The 13,466-nt window shown below is 38.4% G+C and overlaps 1 protein-coding gene across 2 annotated transcripts; it reads left to right on the top strand.

The window, feature by feature from the left end:
• The first annotated feature begins 464 nt into the window (after positions 1-464).
• Positions 465-13,253, top strand: LOC132035191 (gamma carbonic anhydrase 1, mitochondrial-like). 2 transcript variants are annotated; one of them, XM_059425482.1, is made up of 5 exons: positions 465-709; positions 8,619-8,762; positions 11,935-12,060; positions 12,150-12,301; positions 12,719-13,253. In XM_059425482.1, exons 1-5 carry the CDS (start codon positions 595-597, stop codon positions 12,986-12,988), a joined length of 807 nt encoding a protein of 268 aa, XP_059281465.1. In that variant the 5' UTR covers positions 465-594; the 3' UTR covers positions 12,989-13,253. The 2 variants fall into 2 exon arrangements, with proteins under 2 accessions (XP_059281465.1, XP_059281470.1); XM_059425487.1 differs by lacking the exon at positions 465-709 and adding an exon at positions 7,006-7,665.
• Positions 13,254-13,466: the final 213 nt, after the last annotated feature.

Genomic DNA, 13,466 nt, shown 5'->3' with positions numbered 1-13,466 from the left:
CAAATTATTTATACATGGTTTCTACAACAAACCAATAAATACAAGACATGTGTCTTTCATTGACAGATTTATCACTTAATCAATGATTAAACAATATCTATTCGTACTTTATTTTTTAAGTATTAATACTAAATTGTTTGGTAGATGTAAAAATGGTATACAAATAAGTATTTTGCGGACCTTCACTCCGTATATAAAGATTATTTTTAAAAGAGTTATGGTAAAAAACTATCATTTTTTTTGCTAGTTTCGCATTCCAAATTGTTAGTTGTTCTCTTTTTCTCTATCCGAACTATCATCATTTATGGATTAAATTACACCTCAAAGATGATTAGGCCAATCAATTATATTTTAATATATAGATGATAGAAAAAAGGAATAACTCATAATTAAAGTGTGAAATTCGGCAAAAAATGATAGTTGAGTTGTGAGTTTGGCCATTAACTCTTTTAAAAAAGAAAAAGGTGAGTGGGTAGACTCGTCCGATTAAACTCACTTTATTTTGTCCGTCTGTGGAAACCACATTTTCGCTAAATTAAACTGAAGAATCACATTTTCAAGTCTCTGTAATCATCAAATCATAGAAGATAGAAGATGGGTACGGTGGGGAAAGCAATATACACAGTCGGGTTTTGGATCCGAGAAACGGGTCAAGCCATTGATCGCTTGGGCTGCCGCCTCCAAGGCAACTATTACTTCCATGAACACCGTATGTCTACTCTCGATATGCACCTTTTATTTTTGAAATTTGTGGTTTTAGAATTAGCTTCGATTATCAACAGAAACAAATACTAGGGCATAGATATCTGTTAATTAATTCTTTCTCACATTACTTAATTATAGAATTCCCTAGTTTGTCTGAAAAGTCAAATTACTTACCACTATATAAAATGCGCCAGTATAGAATTGAGTGAAATGGTTTACTGATTTTAAAAATGGAGTGAAATGGTTACAGAGATTCATAGAGCTAGTTTTTTATTGAGGTGTAGTTGATTGATTGATTGGCATTCGTAACTGAGTAACAACAACAACATACCTACTGTAATCCCACAAAGTGGGGTCTGGGGAGGGTAGGATGTACGCAGACCTTAACCCTACCTTTGTGCGGTAGACAGGTTGTTTCCGATAGTATACGTAACTGAGTGTTGTTTAAATACTGAATCTATTAGTAGTTCTGTTGGCATATGATTTACTTTTGAAGGCGAGATTAAATCAAAGAAGCTAGTTACTTTGAGGTTTTATTCAGCTGGAGAAAGCTTCAATCTGTTTACCTTTCCACTTATATGTCTTGAGGTTATGAATGCCGTCGGAAAACTGAAAGGCGAATCTCATTTTTTGATTTTCACTAGTGTAACTTTGTTTCCTGACTAGGTGAATAATTTTGGTAACGAATGAACGATGGAGATTCTTTTTTTCCAGACAAAATGTTGTTATACTGACATAGAATATGACTACCTTTCTGTGTTAGGAGTTGCTTGTACAACGACAAGGAGTAAATTAGTCTCACGTTCTAATACGCGTTTAATCTGATAAGACTTACTGGTATTATTGACATATAACAGTGTCCGTGCATTTTAAATAGCTAAAAAGAAAGTCAAATCCTAGACCATTGTGATCTTGGTCATCGAGGCCAACCTAAATGTTGCAGTGTGATTGGTCTAGTAAATTTCAAAAGAAAAAATTGTTCGCTCAACTCCGTTAGCTGTGAGATCAATGTCGTAGGTGGATTTTGTTGAAAAACAAGAGTTCAATTATCCAAAATCTGCAATTCTACTTTCTAAGTCCTCATTGGGACAATTTTACTGTTAAAGAGACGGATGATAATTCTATGATGCTGGATTTGTTTTAATTCTGGAGACGAAAAGGTGTGAAGTTGATAATTTTTCTTAGTCGTTATATATCTAGATAGATATATTTATCCTTTTAATAATGACTCTGAAGACTACTGACAGAATGCGAGTACTTGCGGCAAAATTGTTCTGACATCTATCCCCCATATGTCTATGATTAACTGGCTTGTTATTGTTGGTAGATTCTCCAAACTGCATTATTTGGATTTTCCGTAATTTAACACTATTAATTTCCACCCCACAAAGGTAGGGGTAAGGTCTGCGTACATCCTACCCTCCCCAGACCCCACTTGTGGGATTACACTGGGTATGTTGTTAGTGTTGTTGTTGTAGACATCCACACACTGCTACTTTATTGCACAAGTCACTCAGGCTAACTGGCGAAATTATTCTTGTATATACATATTTCTTTTGTCAAATAGAAAAGAAGCTAATGGCTTGGAACCTTTGGCTGTAATCTTGAGCATGCATTCCTGCTTTTTCTAAAGAGCCTGGTGACAAATGATATTTTGCTGGGTGTCTCATATTTGAACTCATATGCTCACAACCAACAATTTTTTTTTTTTTTGGAAAATGGTAATTGGTATTCTTCAGCATTATGGAGATACTGGGGACCTTTAAAAGAAAAACAAAGAGAGAAATACTTACAGAGATGCTAATAATTCTACCAACTGTTCTGTTTCCTCTATATCTTTTTCTTTACACCAGAAATAAAAAGATACAATACAATTCCACTTAACCTTCTGAATGGAATTGGACCTATCTTCAAAATTTCTACTATTCCTTTCTTTCCACACTGTCCACCATATGCAGTGTGGGATTATCCTCCACCATGCCTTCTGACTCTTACTTCCCCTCTTCTAATCCAACAACTTAGCAGATCTGCAGTATGTTCAGGCATGGTCCACTTTGTTTCTGTGAGACTAAGAAAGATGGCCCAAATTTGTGTTGTGAAGCTGCAATGCAAAAATAAATGGTTGTTGGTCTCTTCTGTTTTCCCACATAATGAACACCAAGATACTACAATCATTCCTTTTTTCTTCAGAACTTCATGTGTCAAGCAAGCCCTCCTAGCAACCAACCATGTAAAGCATTTTACTTTGGTTGGTGCTAAGTTTCTCCAAACCTTTCTCCACAAGCTTTTGCGTCTGTTGTTTTGCTGGTTGCTTTCCATTTTGTAAGCCCTGCTAACAGTGAAAGCCCCATCTTCACTATGTTTCCATCTCAATGAGTCAGGTGCATTGTTGGTGCCAGGAAACATCCCTATTTCTTCTAGCAATTTGGCCACTCTCTCCATTTCCCAATCATTTAGTAGCCTCCTAAAAGATAAATTCCAACCCTGTGGTGTCCAACAATCACTGACAACCTCTGGATTGTTGCAAAGAATGAACATATCTGGAAAGGAATCTCTCAGAGGGGTCTGATCATTCCAAGCATCTCCCCAGAATTTTGTTCTCTTACCATCTCCCACTTTTATATATAAATTGCCTTCAAGCTTTGGCCATAAGTTTCTGATAGTTCTCCAGACCCCAACCCCATAAGTATCAATGCTGACATTACTGCACCAAGGATTGTATGTACCATATTTGCATTTGATAACATCCTTCCATAGAGCTTACCCCTCTTCATTATATCTCCAAAGCCATTTCATCAATAAACTATTATTCTGCTTTCTCAAATCTCTGATGCCCAAGCCTCCACTGTCTCTGCTTTTCAAGGTAATCTCCCATTTAACCAGATTATAACCTTTAATCTCTTTGCAACCATGCCAAAGGAAATCCCTCCTTAATTTGTCTAGTTTCTTCAAAACTTCAGAAGGTATTGGAAATAGTGACATTACATAAGTAGGAAGGGAATCTAACACTGAATTTATAAGGATATGTCTACCCCCTAAAGACAAGTATTGAGCCTTCCATCTTGCCAATCTCCTTTCTGTCTTTTCCGCAATGCTATCCCATATCTTTGTATCCTTGTGTTTATTACCTAAAGGCATGCCCAAATAGACTGTAGGCATATTATCCACTTTACATCCCAGAATATCTGCCAAACTCTGAATATTAGCAACCTCCTTAATTGGGAACAAATTGCTTTTCCCCCAATTCACTTTCAAACATGAAGAAGCTTCAAAGAACAGTAAGATCATTTTTATGAATCTTATTTGTTCCTCCTGAGGTTCACAAAAAATAACAGTGTCATCTGCATAAAGCAGATGACAAATTTCTTTGACTTGATCACTGTTTCCCCCCATCTGACAGCCTTTAATCCATCTGTTTTGGATTGCTATCCTCATCAAGCTATCAAAACCTTTCATTGCCAAGATAAACAGGAAGGGGGAGAGGGGGTCACCCTGTCTAAGTCCCCTTTCTAAGGGAAAGAAGCCCACTGGTTCACCATTCACCAAAACAGAAAATCTAACAGTGCTGATGCAAAATTTAATCCACCCGAGCCATCTTTCTCCAAAACCCATTTGTTTTAAAGTATTCAGTAAGAACTTCCAGTTTACATGATCATATGCCTTTTCAATGTCTAGCTTGCACATTAGACCTGGTTCAGCACCTTTCAGTCTTGAATCCACACATTCACTTGCAATAAGTGTGGCATCCATTATCTGTCTCCCTTTTATAAATGCCATTTGATGCTTGTTGACCAACTTATCCACCACCTTTTTCAACCTTTCAGCAAGTATTTTTGCTATCACCTTATATATGCCTGTGATTAGACTTATTGGTCTGAAGTCTTTCAACTCAGAAGCACCTGCTTTCTTGGGGATGAGAGCCACAAAAGTTGCATTGAAGCTTTTCTCAGTTCTTTGGTTAGCATAGAACTCCTGGACAACACACTTTATATCTTTTTTCAATAATTCCCAGAAAGAGAGGTAGAAGGACATAGGAAATCCATCAGGCCCCGGTGCCTTCTCCATAGCACAAAGTTTAATGCTTTCCAAAATCTCCTCCTCCTCAATTTGTTTTTGTAACTCTTCTTGCTCCTCTTCATTAATACAAGTAACCCATTCTAGTTGTGGTTCTGGCCTCCACAATTCTGTCTCCTTGTATAAGTTTTGGTAGAAACTTTGAATTGCTCCCTTGATAGCATTAGGATCAGTGATATTACTCCCTTCCACATTTAGCATGTCTATGGAGTTAAACCTCTTATGTGATGTTGCTATCCTGTGGAAATATTTAGTATTTTTATCCCCCTGCTTCAGCCACTGTATTCTGGATCTTTGTCTCCATCCTATCTCTTCATTTCTGGCCACTTCCTCATAGTTCATAGCAATCATAGTTCATAGCAAGATTAGTCTTTTGCAATAGTTCATCATCTGTCAATCTTCTTTGTTCCTGGATGGTCTCCCATTTGGCCAGTTGATCAAGAATCTCTTCCTTTTGTTGTTTCCAGTTGCTCCTATTGTTCTTGCTCCATTCCTTCAATTTCCCTTTTAAAAGTTTCAACTTTTCAGCCAAAACATAACCTGGTGAGCCAGTGACTGAGAAAGATAGCCACCAAAGTTTCACCCTCTCTTTGAATCCTTCAATCCCCATCCACCAGTTTTCAAATTTGAAATATGATTTCTTGAAATTCATGTCTCCACAAGTCAGATGAACTGGGTTGTGATCAGAACCCAATTTTGGCAGAGTGGACTGTTTGATCAGGGTAAAAAGCTCCTCCCATTGAGAGGAATACATGACTGTCAATCCTAGATGCAGTTCTGTGATTCTCCCCCTCCTCCATGTGAAAAAACCTCCAAATAAAGGAGGATCTATGAGCTCCAACTCCTCAATACATTCAGAGAATTCAGACATAGCACCATTGATTCTGGAACAATTTGATCTTTCTGAAGGATATCTGATGACATTAAAATCACCACACACTACCCAAGGCCCTTCACTAAGACTTCTCATAGCACCCAATTCACACCAAAGATCCCTCCTCTCCATTCTCTTGCATTTAGCATACACAGCAGTCAAAAACCATGTTAGATCCTGGTTCTGACGAGTTAACTTGCAAGTGATGCTTTGTTCTCCAATCTCAACTAACTCCCCTTTCCAAACCCTTTTATCCCATTAAATTAGGATCCCTCCACTAGTACCTACTGCCTCCAGATGCACCTCTCCCACCCACCTATTACTCCAGATGTTTTGTATCAAGTTGCCAACATTTCCCTCCCAACTTAGTTTCTACTAAAACATAGATATCTGCCCCCCATTGATTAATTTGATCTCTAACTAGTCCCCGTTTTCTTTCGTCGTTTAGACCCCTCACATTCCATGACACTAATTTTACCCTCATTGTTCCACCAAGGTTAGGCTTCTCCCTCTAATTCTTGGCTCTGAAAATTAAGTTTCTTAATTCCTTTGGAACTGTGTTGCTGTGGTTGGTGGATGAGTCATCTTTTGCTTGCTGATTCTCCCTTGGTCTGCTCTGCTTCAGTTTCATAATTAAAGAGTAGTACTCTTTTTCATGCCCCCTGGTAATGACCCCAAATAAGTGACTTAGTTTTATGAGATTGAGATGAAACTTCAGTGTGGCCTGTGACTCAAAGACGTCCTCTGCTATGCTATCGTCCACTGAAAGAGGTTTGGGATCATCATAGACCACCAATTGATCCTCCAGAAATTCCATATCATCGTCTTCCCCTTCACTGCCTACTTCCTCGAAGTTATTTATCTCGCGTGAAACTGGGTCATATGATTCTGAGTTATTTTCGAATTGCAATCTGTCTTCGTCTTGTCTTGGTGAACTTTTAGAGTTTTCAGCCATCCGCATGCAAAATTCCACGTCCCCATCGATGATAGAATGTTCGTAGGCTTTTTTTGTTTTCCCCAATTCTAAATTAATGAAATTTGTAAAGGGCTCTGTGAACCCAGTGGGCTTCCTAGAGAGAAAACCCATATGGCTTGAGTTCTCTAATAAGAGTTGGGCTTCCTCTAGAATCAACTGTCGAGGCCCAACAGAAAAGGCTTGTACTGCTATTAAATCAAGTGGCACCCCATTTTCCTTTATCACATGACTTACCTCAGACAGATTTTCCCTTTCCATGTTTATTTCAAAAGCTGATATGCCCTTTCCTTCTTTTTCCTTTCCTTTTCGATGCAGACTTGCCCCAGACAGATTTTCCCTTTCCATGTTTATTTCAAAAGTTGATATGCCCTCTCCTTCTTTTTCCTTTCCTTTTCGATGCAAACTAACCCTGTCTTCTGCAGGAGCATAGCTGGCTTCCGCAATTTCTGCTACCACATCACTGTCACCTCAATTAGAGATCTTCTCCTCCTTCAATGATCTGAAGGTCACCGGCGATTCACACCATATTGGCAAAGTGTAAATCAGATCACCATCTGTGATCTCTATCTTTGAAGGAATATTCTCCCTTGGCCCCTCGTACTTTGATTCTCGCCCATCTCAAATGGTTTTTGAGTTCTGTTTCTTCCTCGTTCTCCAACCAACCTCCACAATCATCCCCGATTTTCTTCATGACCTTTTTGTTCCAGAGGTGTAAGGGAAGCCCTAACACCCTTATCCAGAACCAATCAAAAATTGTTTGATCAGGGAAAGCCCCCTTAGTCGGGGACCACCAATCCAGTTTCAAGATGATTCCTTGACGTCTCCACTCCCCCATGAGAACATGCTCCGCTGCCTTCCTTGTCTGAAATTCAAAGAGGAATTGGAATCCATTCAGGTCATACACTTAGTGTTAGGAGTATTCTTCCAGGTTTGCTGTGCCCACGTCCTAACATCATTTCGAGTTGGAACCTCTTCTCCTCCACAGAATCTACCAAAAAGGCATCTTTGAAGGAGATCATTGTCTTCCAGGCTCGAGGTTGTCATCAGCATCTGATCTTTTTTCAGTACTTCTGCCTCTTTCTGATTCCATTTACTTTTATGTAACGCTTCTTTGTAATTTCCTCCCCCCTTGAATGTATTTGTAGCTACCACCCTTGTTGTAATAAATGCACCATGAATGTCTGACTTTCTCTTAATGGAATTTTCCACCTTAATGGCCAAACTTCCCCAACCCTCATTGAATGCATTTTCTGGTAGAATAATCACTGTTCTGGCCTGTCCCTTCACAGTAATAACAGAACAAACCGTCCATATTTATTGAACTTTTGAGAACAATAAATATGGGTCGAAAAGTCTCGACATCTCCAAGATTTAAAGCTCTTTCCTCTGTTATCAGAGGCTTCCTTGAGCCTGCTGCATAACCAGAGTAACCCTCCCTTGCTAAGCACCATTCTTCTGAGCGACAGTCTCGACGTCTCCACCCAGTCAAACCATGTTTCTGTATGAGAAATTGTCTCCGTGATATCATAAGATTTCCCCCCTGACCTGAAATACAACCTATTCTCCATGAATGATCTGCTGAAGAAGCTGAGAGAAGAAAGGGAAGAAGAAAAGAGAAGAGAGAGAATGAGAGAGAGAGAGATGAAAAATCTGATGGTAGTAGGCCACCGGGGCTGGGATTCTAGAGACCCAGATGGGATCCCTAGAAGGGCACCTTGGGAAGAGTGCCTGGGAGCATTTTTTTTCCTTGTAGATGGTTTTTGTTATTATACAATCAACAAGTTTTGCCATCCAATTTCTTAATTGTAATCTGTTTTTGCTTTATAAATGCAATACTCCTAAGAATTATTTCCTTTACTACAATATTGTTTCCCTTTTGGTCAAAGTATTTGTTTTTCATTTTTAGTTTGAATATTTGCTTGTCAATGTGGCACATAATCTACATTCCTGCATCTTTTGACATATTCTATTTCTACCTCCTTGTTCCAGTGTCAAGGCATAGAACTCTTATGAACTTGTTTGACAAAGTGCCAATGGTTGCTAAAGATGCTTTTGTGGCCCCTAGTGCATCTCTAATTGGTGATGTTCACGTTGGACGTAATGCTTCTATTTGGTATGGATGTGTTCTGCGAGGTATGTTCTGCTTCTCATAATATGGTAGTATATCAGCATATGTGCTTAAAAATATTCTTGTAAATTTAATTGCCTGGACAATGATGCTGCTGCATTGGGTAGAAACCTTCTTTATGTTTGTTCTCCCTTAGATGCATTTAAATCACACCTATCGATTCTGAAACATAAAGATTTTTAACATTGTATTTGTCCTGGAGATATTGAAGTAGGGGTGAGACAGTGAGCCAAAATCCCATCTTGTCTGATGAAAAGCTTAAATGTTTCTTTAATTTATGACAGAGGGTAGACATTTGGAATAGAGCTTCGTTTTTGATAATTTAGAATTAATTTTATTGATATTGCACTAAGAATGTGTTATTGAGAATAAAGCTGCATCATGAGGTTCTCAAGCTTTTTAGTTGAAGCAAACATTTGTCTGCACCAGTGCTCACTTTAGCAGGTGTTATTTCATCACTGTACTAGGCTCAACTCACTAGAGATTGGTATTCCTCTTAACTCATCGTTAATCCGGTTCTTTCTCTAACTGGAAGTTCTGATAGTGATTTTAGTCTTTTTATGAGGGAATGATTTATTAGAAAAGCATCCAGTGAATGCAACCGGTATACATCCAGTGAGACCAGAATACTAACTTTGACCCTCAACCAGTCACCCTTACTACATCAATCAAGATCCAATCCACCACCTTACAAACAAAAACGAAACTATAAACAAACCTGCTATCTCAATAGCTCTTATATTGTTATTGAAGCTGCATCACCTTCTAAGTCTGCACCCTTATTTGTTGCTTTCCTGTTTCCTATTCAGAAAATTTCCTTTATTACTTGGTTCTCCATCTTTTTGCTAACCCCTTCAACCTTGAGTTTCTTTGGTTTTTTCTCATTTGACCTAGACACCTTAAATATTTTTGAATTCCAGAGTTTCTGCTATTGCCAATCTGAAATTATCCCATTAGTTTCTTATTCCACTTCCAGTACGTTTGGTAGTACATTTTCATCAACTACTTGCCCTTCATTACCAGTTGTCTGTTCTCCATCATCATATTTTTACCCATTATGCTTTGTTGCTTCTGTTTCATTATCATGACCATATTGGCAGTCCGACTCTTGTTCACTGTTGACTCCTTTATTGAAGAGCATCTTCCCCACCTTCCAGAGTATCCTCTTCAAAATCAATAGATTTCCTTTTCACTAGAATGTTACTTGTCTATGTTAATGCCCCAAATCAGAGGTGCCTTCACTGATTCTCCTTCTGTTTTGCCTCATCAAGAACCTCATGTTCCTTTTCTGTGACAAAAATCATTGCGGTGTATTGTATCCATCAAAAGAAGAAAAACGGAGAAGAAGAAATTGGGACAATCTTTAGTTGTCAATTTAAACCTGATGTCTTGAGTAACTAGTAACCGGTTGACAGCCTCTTCTCCCCCTTTTTCTCTAATCAAGAGTGTTATGTCATCTCCGCCATTTTCGCTGCCTTGTTTACCGTTGTATATTCATTCAACTCTCTCAGCCTTTGTAGATGCTACCCCTCCTTACAATTGATTTTGGATTTTGCTGGGCATCATGAAATGCCACTACCGCTTAATAGGCCAGCTTCGTATGCTCAAATGCAGTGGCAGACTAGCACAGCACTGTTTTATCCATTTATTCAATGATATGTGGGAGTGGCCTTCGAAGTGTTGGGCTTGGGCATCTTTTTTCAAGATGTGAGTTAAGCTGAATTGGAATTTCTTTGTTATGAAAGAACAATCTTGCTCTTAGGGCGACTCTTTTAATGCTCTTGCAGGGGACGTAATGTATCGGGTTGAATTTACATTCTAATCATCTTTACGCCATGCGTCTCCCAATGTTCCATTTTGTTGTTGTCCCACCTCTAGCAACAACACATCTCTCTGAAATTGCCACTGAGTCCACCTCAAAATGAATGGAATAGCATCTTTAGTCATCAACTACCAAAACATATCATTGCTGAGAAAACTTTTTTTTACCTATGATAACATATTACTTGTCCCAGCCGTTGTATTCCTTCACTTTGACGGAAGTTCCCGTCACTCTATTTGATCAAAGGCTTCTCTGCTTTTGCGAGTGACCTGGTATCATCAACAAGTTGCTTGATGTTTTCTTCCAATTCTTTTCTTATCCTCCATCCCGACCATTTTCCATAGTTGAACAAATTGCTGGTTTCATTACCTGTCAACTTCAACGACACAGAAACTCCTTTTGTGTTTTATGCTTGACCGACCTCTATCTCAGCGTTCCATCACGGCGGTGGGGTGTTTTTCCAATTCTCAAAGTTCTCAAACGATCTGTGACGCATGCGGTTTCATCTGTCAAAGCACTATCTCAATCTAGTGAAGATTCAGCAAAATACTCTCATATCCCGTTAGCCCTAATATATGTGTCTGTTGAGGTTCTTTATTTTTAAGACAGCTGATAGCGAGATTGAGGTGAACATCTCTTTATATGCGTGATAGGTAAGTTAACCAGGCCTTCTTTAGGAATCTGGAGGTACAATAAGTTCTTTTCTCGATGATTAGGCTTTTTCTTATTCTTTCATTTCTTTTTTACTTCGAGCGAATTCGAAGGGAGATCAAATTGTCCCGAAAAGGATCATTGGTTTTAATTTTTAAGTAGAGTGAACATTGGTTTTAATTTTTAAGTAGAGTATTCTTTTAATGGAAGCATTGTGTGCACCTTATGTGTTAGACAATATTATAAGAAGCAACAATATATCTTGACAATTCTCAGTTCGTTAAAATATGACAAGTCCTCTTGACATAGGAGCATTTCAGAATAACAATTAGATGTGGCGGATATTGTATTAGTTAACTTCTGCTCTTGTACTTTTTATTTTTATTTTTATTGGCTTGAGAGGAGTTTAAATGGAGAATTATGATCAGTGATGGCATATAGCTGAACCCAACTTGCTTGTGTTTGAGGCATAGTAGTTATTGCTTACTTCTGCTCTTGTATAACTAATTTTGGATTACACACCCATAATGCCCGTCTATCTTTGGATTGCCCCATCTAATTCTCACATATTCCAAGTACCATGGGCTTATTTTGTTTTTGGATCTGTTTAAATTGATTAGACTTTGCTTTTTGTTGAAATCTGTGGATTTTGAGTTTGTCTTTAGTTGGTTGTTCTCGCTCAATGTGAAAGCTTGTGAATGCAGGTGATGTGAACAGTATTAGTATTGGAGCGGGAAGCAATATCCAGGACAATTCTCTTGTTCATGTAGCCAAATCAAATTTAAGTGGAAAGGTTTTGCCAACAACTATTGGCAAAAATGTTACTGTAGGTGAGAACTACTTGGAAAATCAATAACATACACCCGCAGTGAATATTTGCAATTACCTTGGTGGTTTAACTTTGAATCGAACTTTGAAGGTCATAGTGCTGTCTTACATGGATGTACTGTTGAAGATGAGGCATTTGTTGGTATGGGTGCAACAGTGCTTGATGGAGCGGTAGTGGAGAAAAATGCAATGGTTGCTGCTGGTGCCCTTGTCAGGCAGAATACAAGGATTCCTTGTGGAGAGGTATGTGGCAACCTCAGTTTTAAGCTATTCATTTAATCTCATCTTAGGTATTCCACAGAACACACATCTGACTCCTGCCATGGTTATTAACCTAAAGATGGATTTGTTTCTTGTACGTTTCCGCTAGTTGCTACGTCATGTAATAGGTTTCTTAGTTTTCTAATAAAAAATGGCCTCTTAATTTTCATATTCATGAACTTGTGAAGTTGTGGCTTAGATAACTTGACTTAGGATGTTACGCTGATATAAACAAATTCCCAGGTAGATCCTTGCTGAGTTTAATTTTATATTCTCTGCCATCTTTCTTCCTTGCCAGCATAGTGCATTTCCATTTCTTGGCATGAAAAACTATGAAAGACAATTGATTGCCTTTAGCTTGCTAATAAATGCTGTTTTGATGCTCTTTTTCATAAGCAGGTCTGGGGAGGAAATCCTGCTAGGTTTCTGAGGAAGCTCACAGAAGAAGAAATTGCTTTTATCTCGCAGTCAGCTGCCAACTATTCTAATTTGGCACAGGTTCATGGTGGTGAAAATGCAAAAAGCTTTGACGCGATTGAATTTGAGAAGGCGTTGCGGAAGAAATTTGCTCGCAAAGATGAGGAGTACGATTCTATGCTGGGTGTTGTTCGTGAAACACCTCCCGAGCTTGTCCTGCCTGATAACATCCAGGCACCAAAGGCCACTTAAAGTGTGGTTCAGTTGATAATCCCTTGAGTTTTTTGGTGTTAGCCAATTTCTTTTTTCTTTGGGCTGACAAACAAGAAAATATCTACGTTTCATTTTCAATAATTAAAGGTCAGGCTGAAACACAAAGATTTTGTCCTGGTTTGCAGCTCTTGCATTTCCTGTCTTTAATCAGAAACTTTGATTGTGGATCAAGTACAAATTGTACCGTAGAGCAGATAGTTATTTTTTTAATAAACAATTTGAAGCCAGCAGAGTTTTCTCCTCAGTCTCATTTTCATCATGGATAAATGTTGTTCCATTTTTCTTGTAAGCCAAAGCTTTAGCAGGCAGTCCGGTTTGGTCGATGGAGTCATGTACCCTGTGGTTATATTTCTGAGTCCGGAGCCAAAATGGCGTATTTTTGCAGCCATTAGCCCAAAATAGTATGTTTTTTTTTTTTTTTTTGACCAAAATGGGTATTTCGTTGGATAACCAACGA

Source organism: Lycium ferocissimum, chromosome 2 (assembly GCF_029784015.1).
Source record: "Lycium ferocissimum isolate CSIRO_LF1 chromosome 2, AGI_CSIRO_Lferr_CH_V1, whole genome shotgun sequence".
NCBI lineage: Eukaryota > Viridiplantae > Streptophyta > Magnoliopsida > Solanales > Solanaceae > Lycium > Lycium ferocissimum.
Note: the sequence above shows the minus strand (reverse complement) of the source record. Positions and strands in the feature narration are given on the sequence as shown.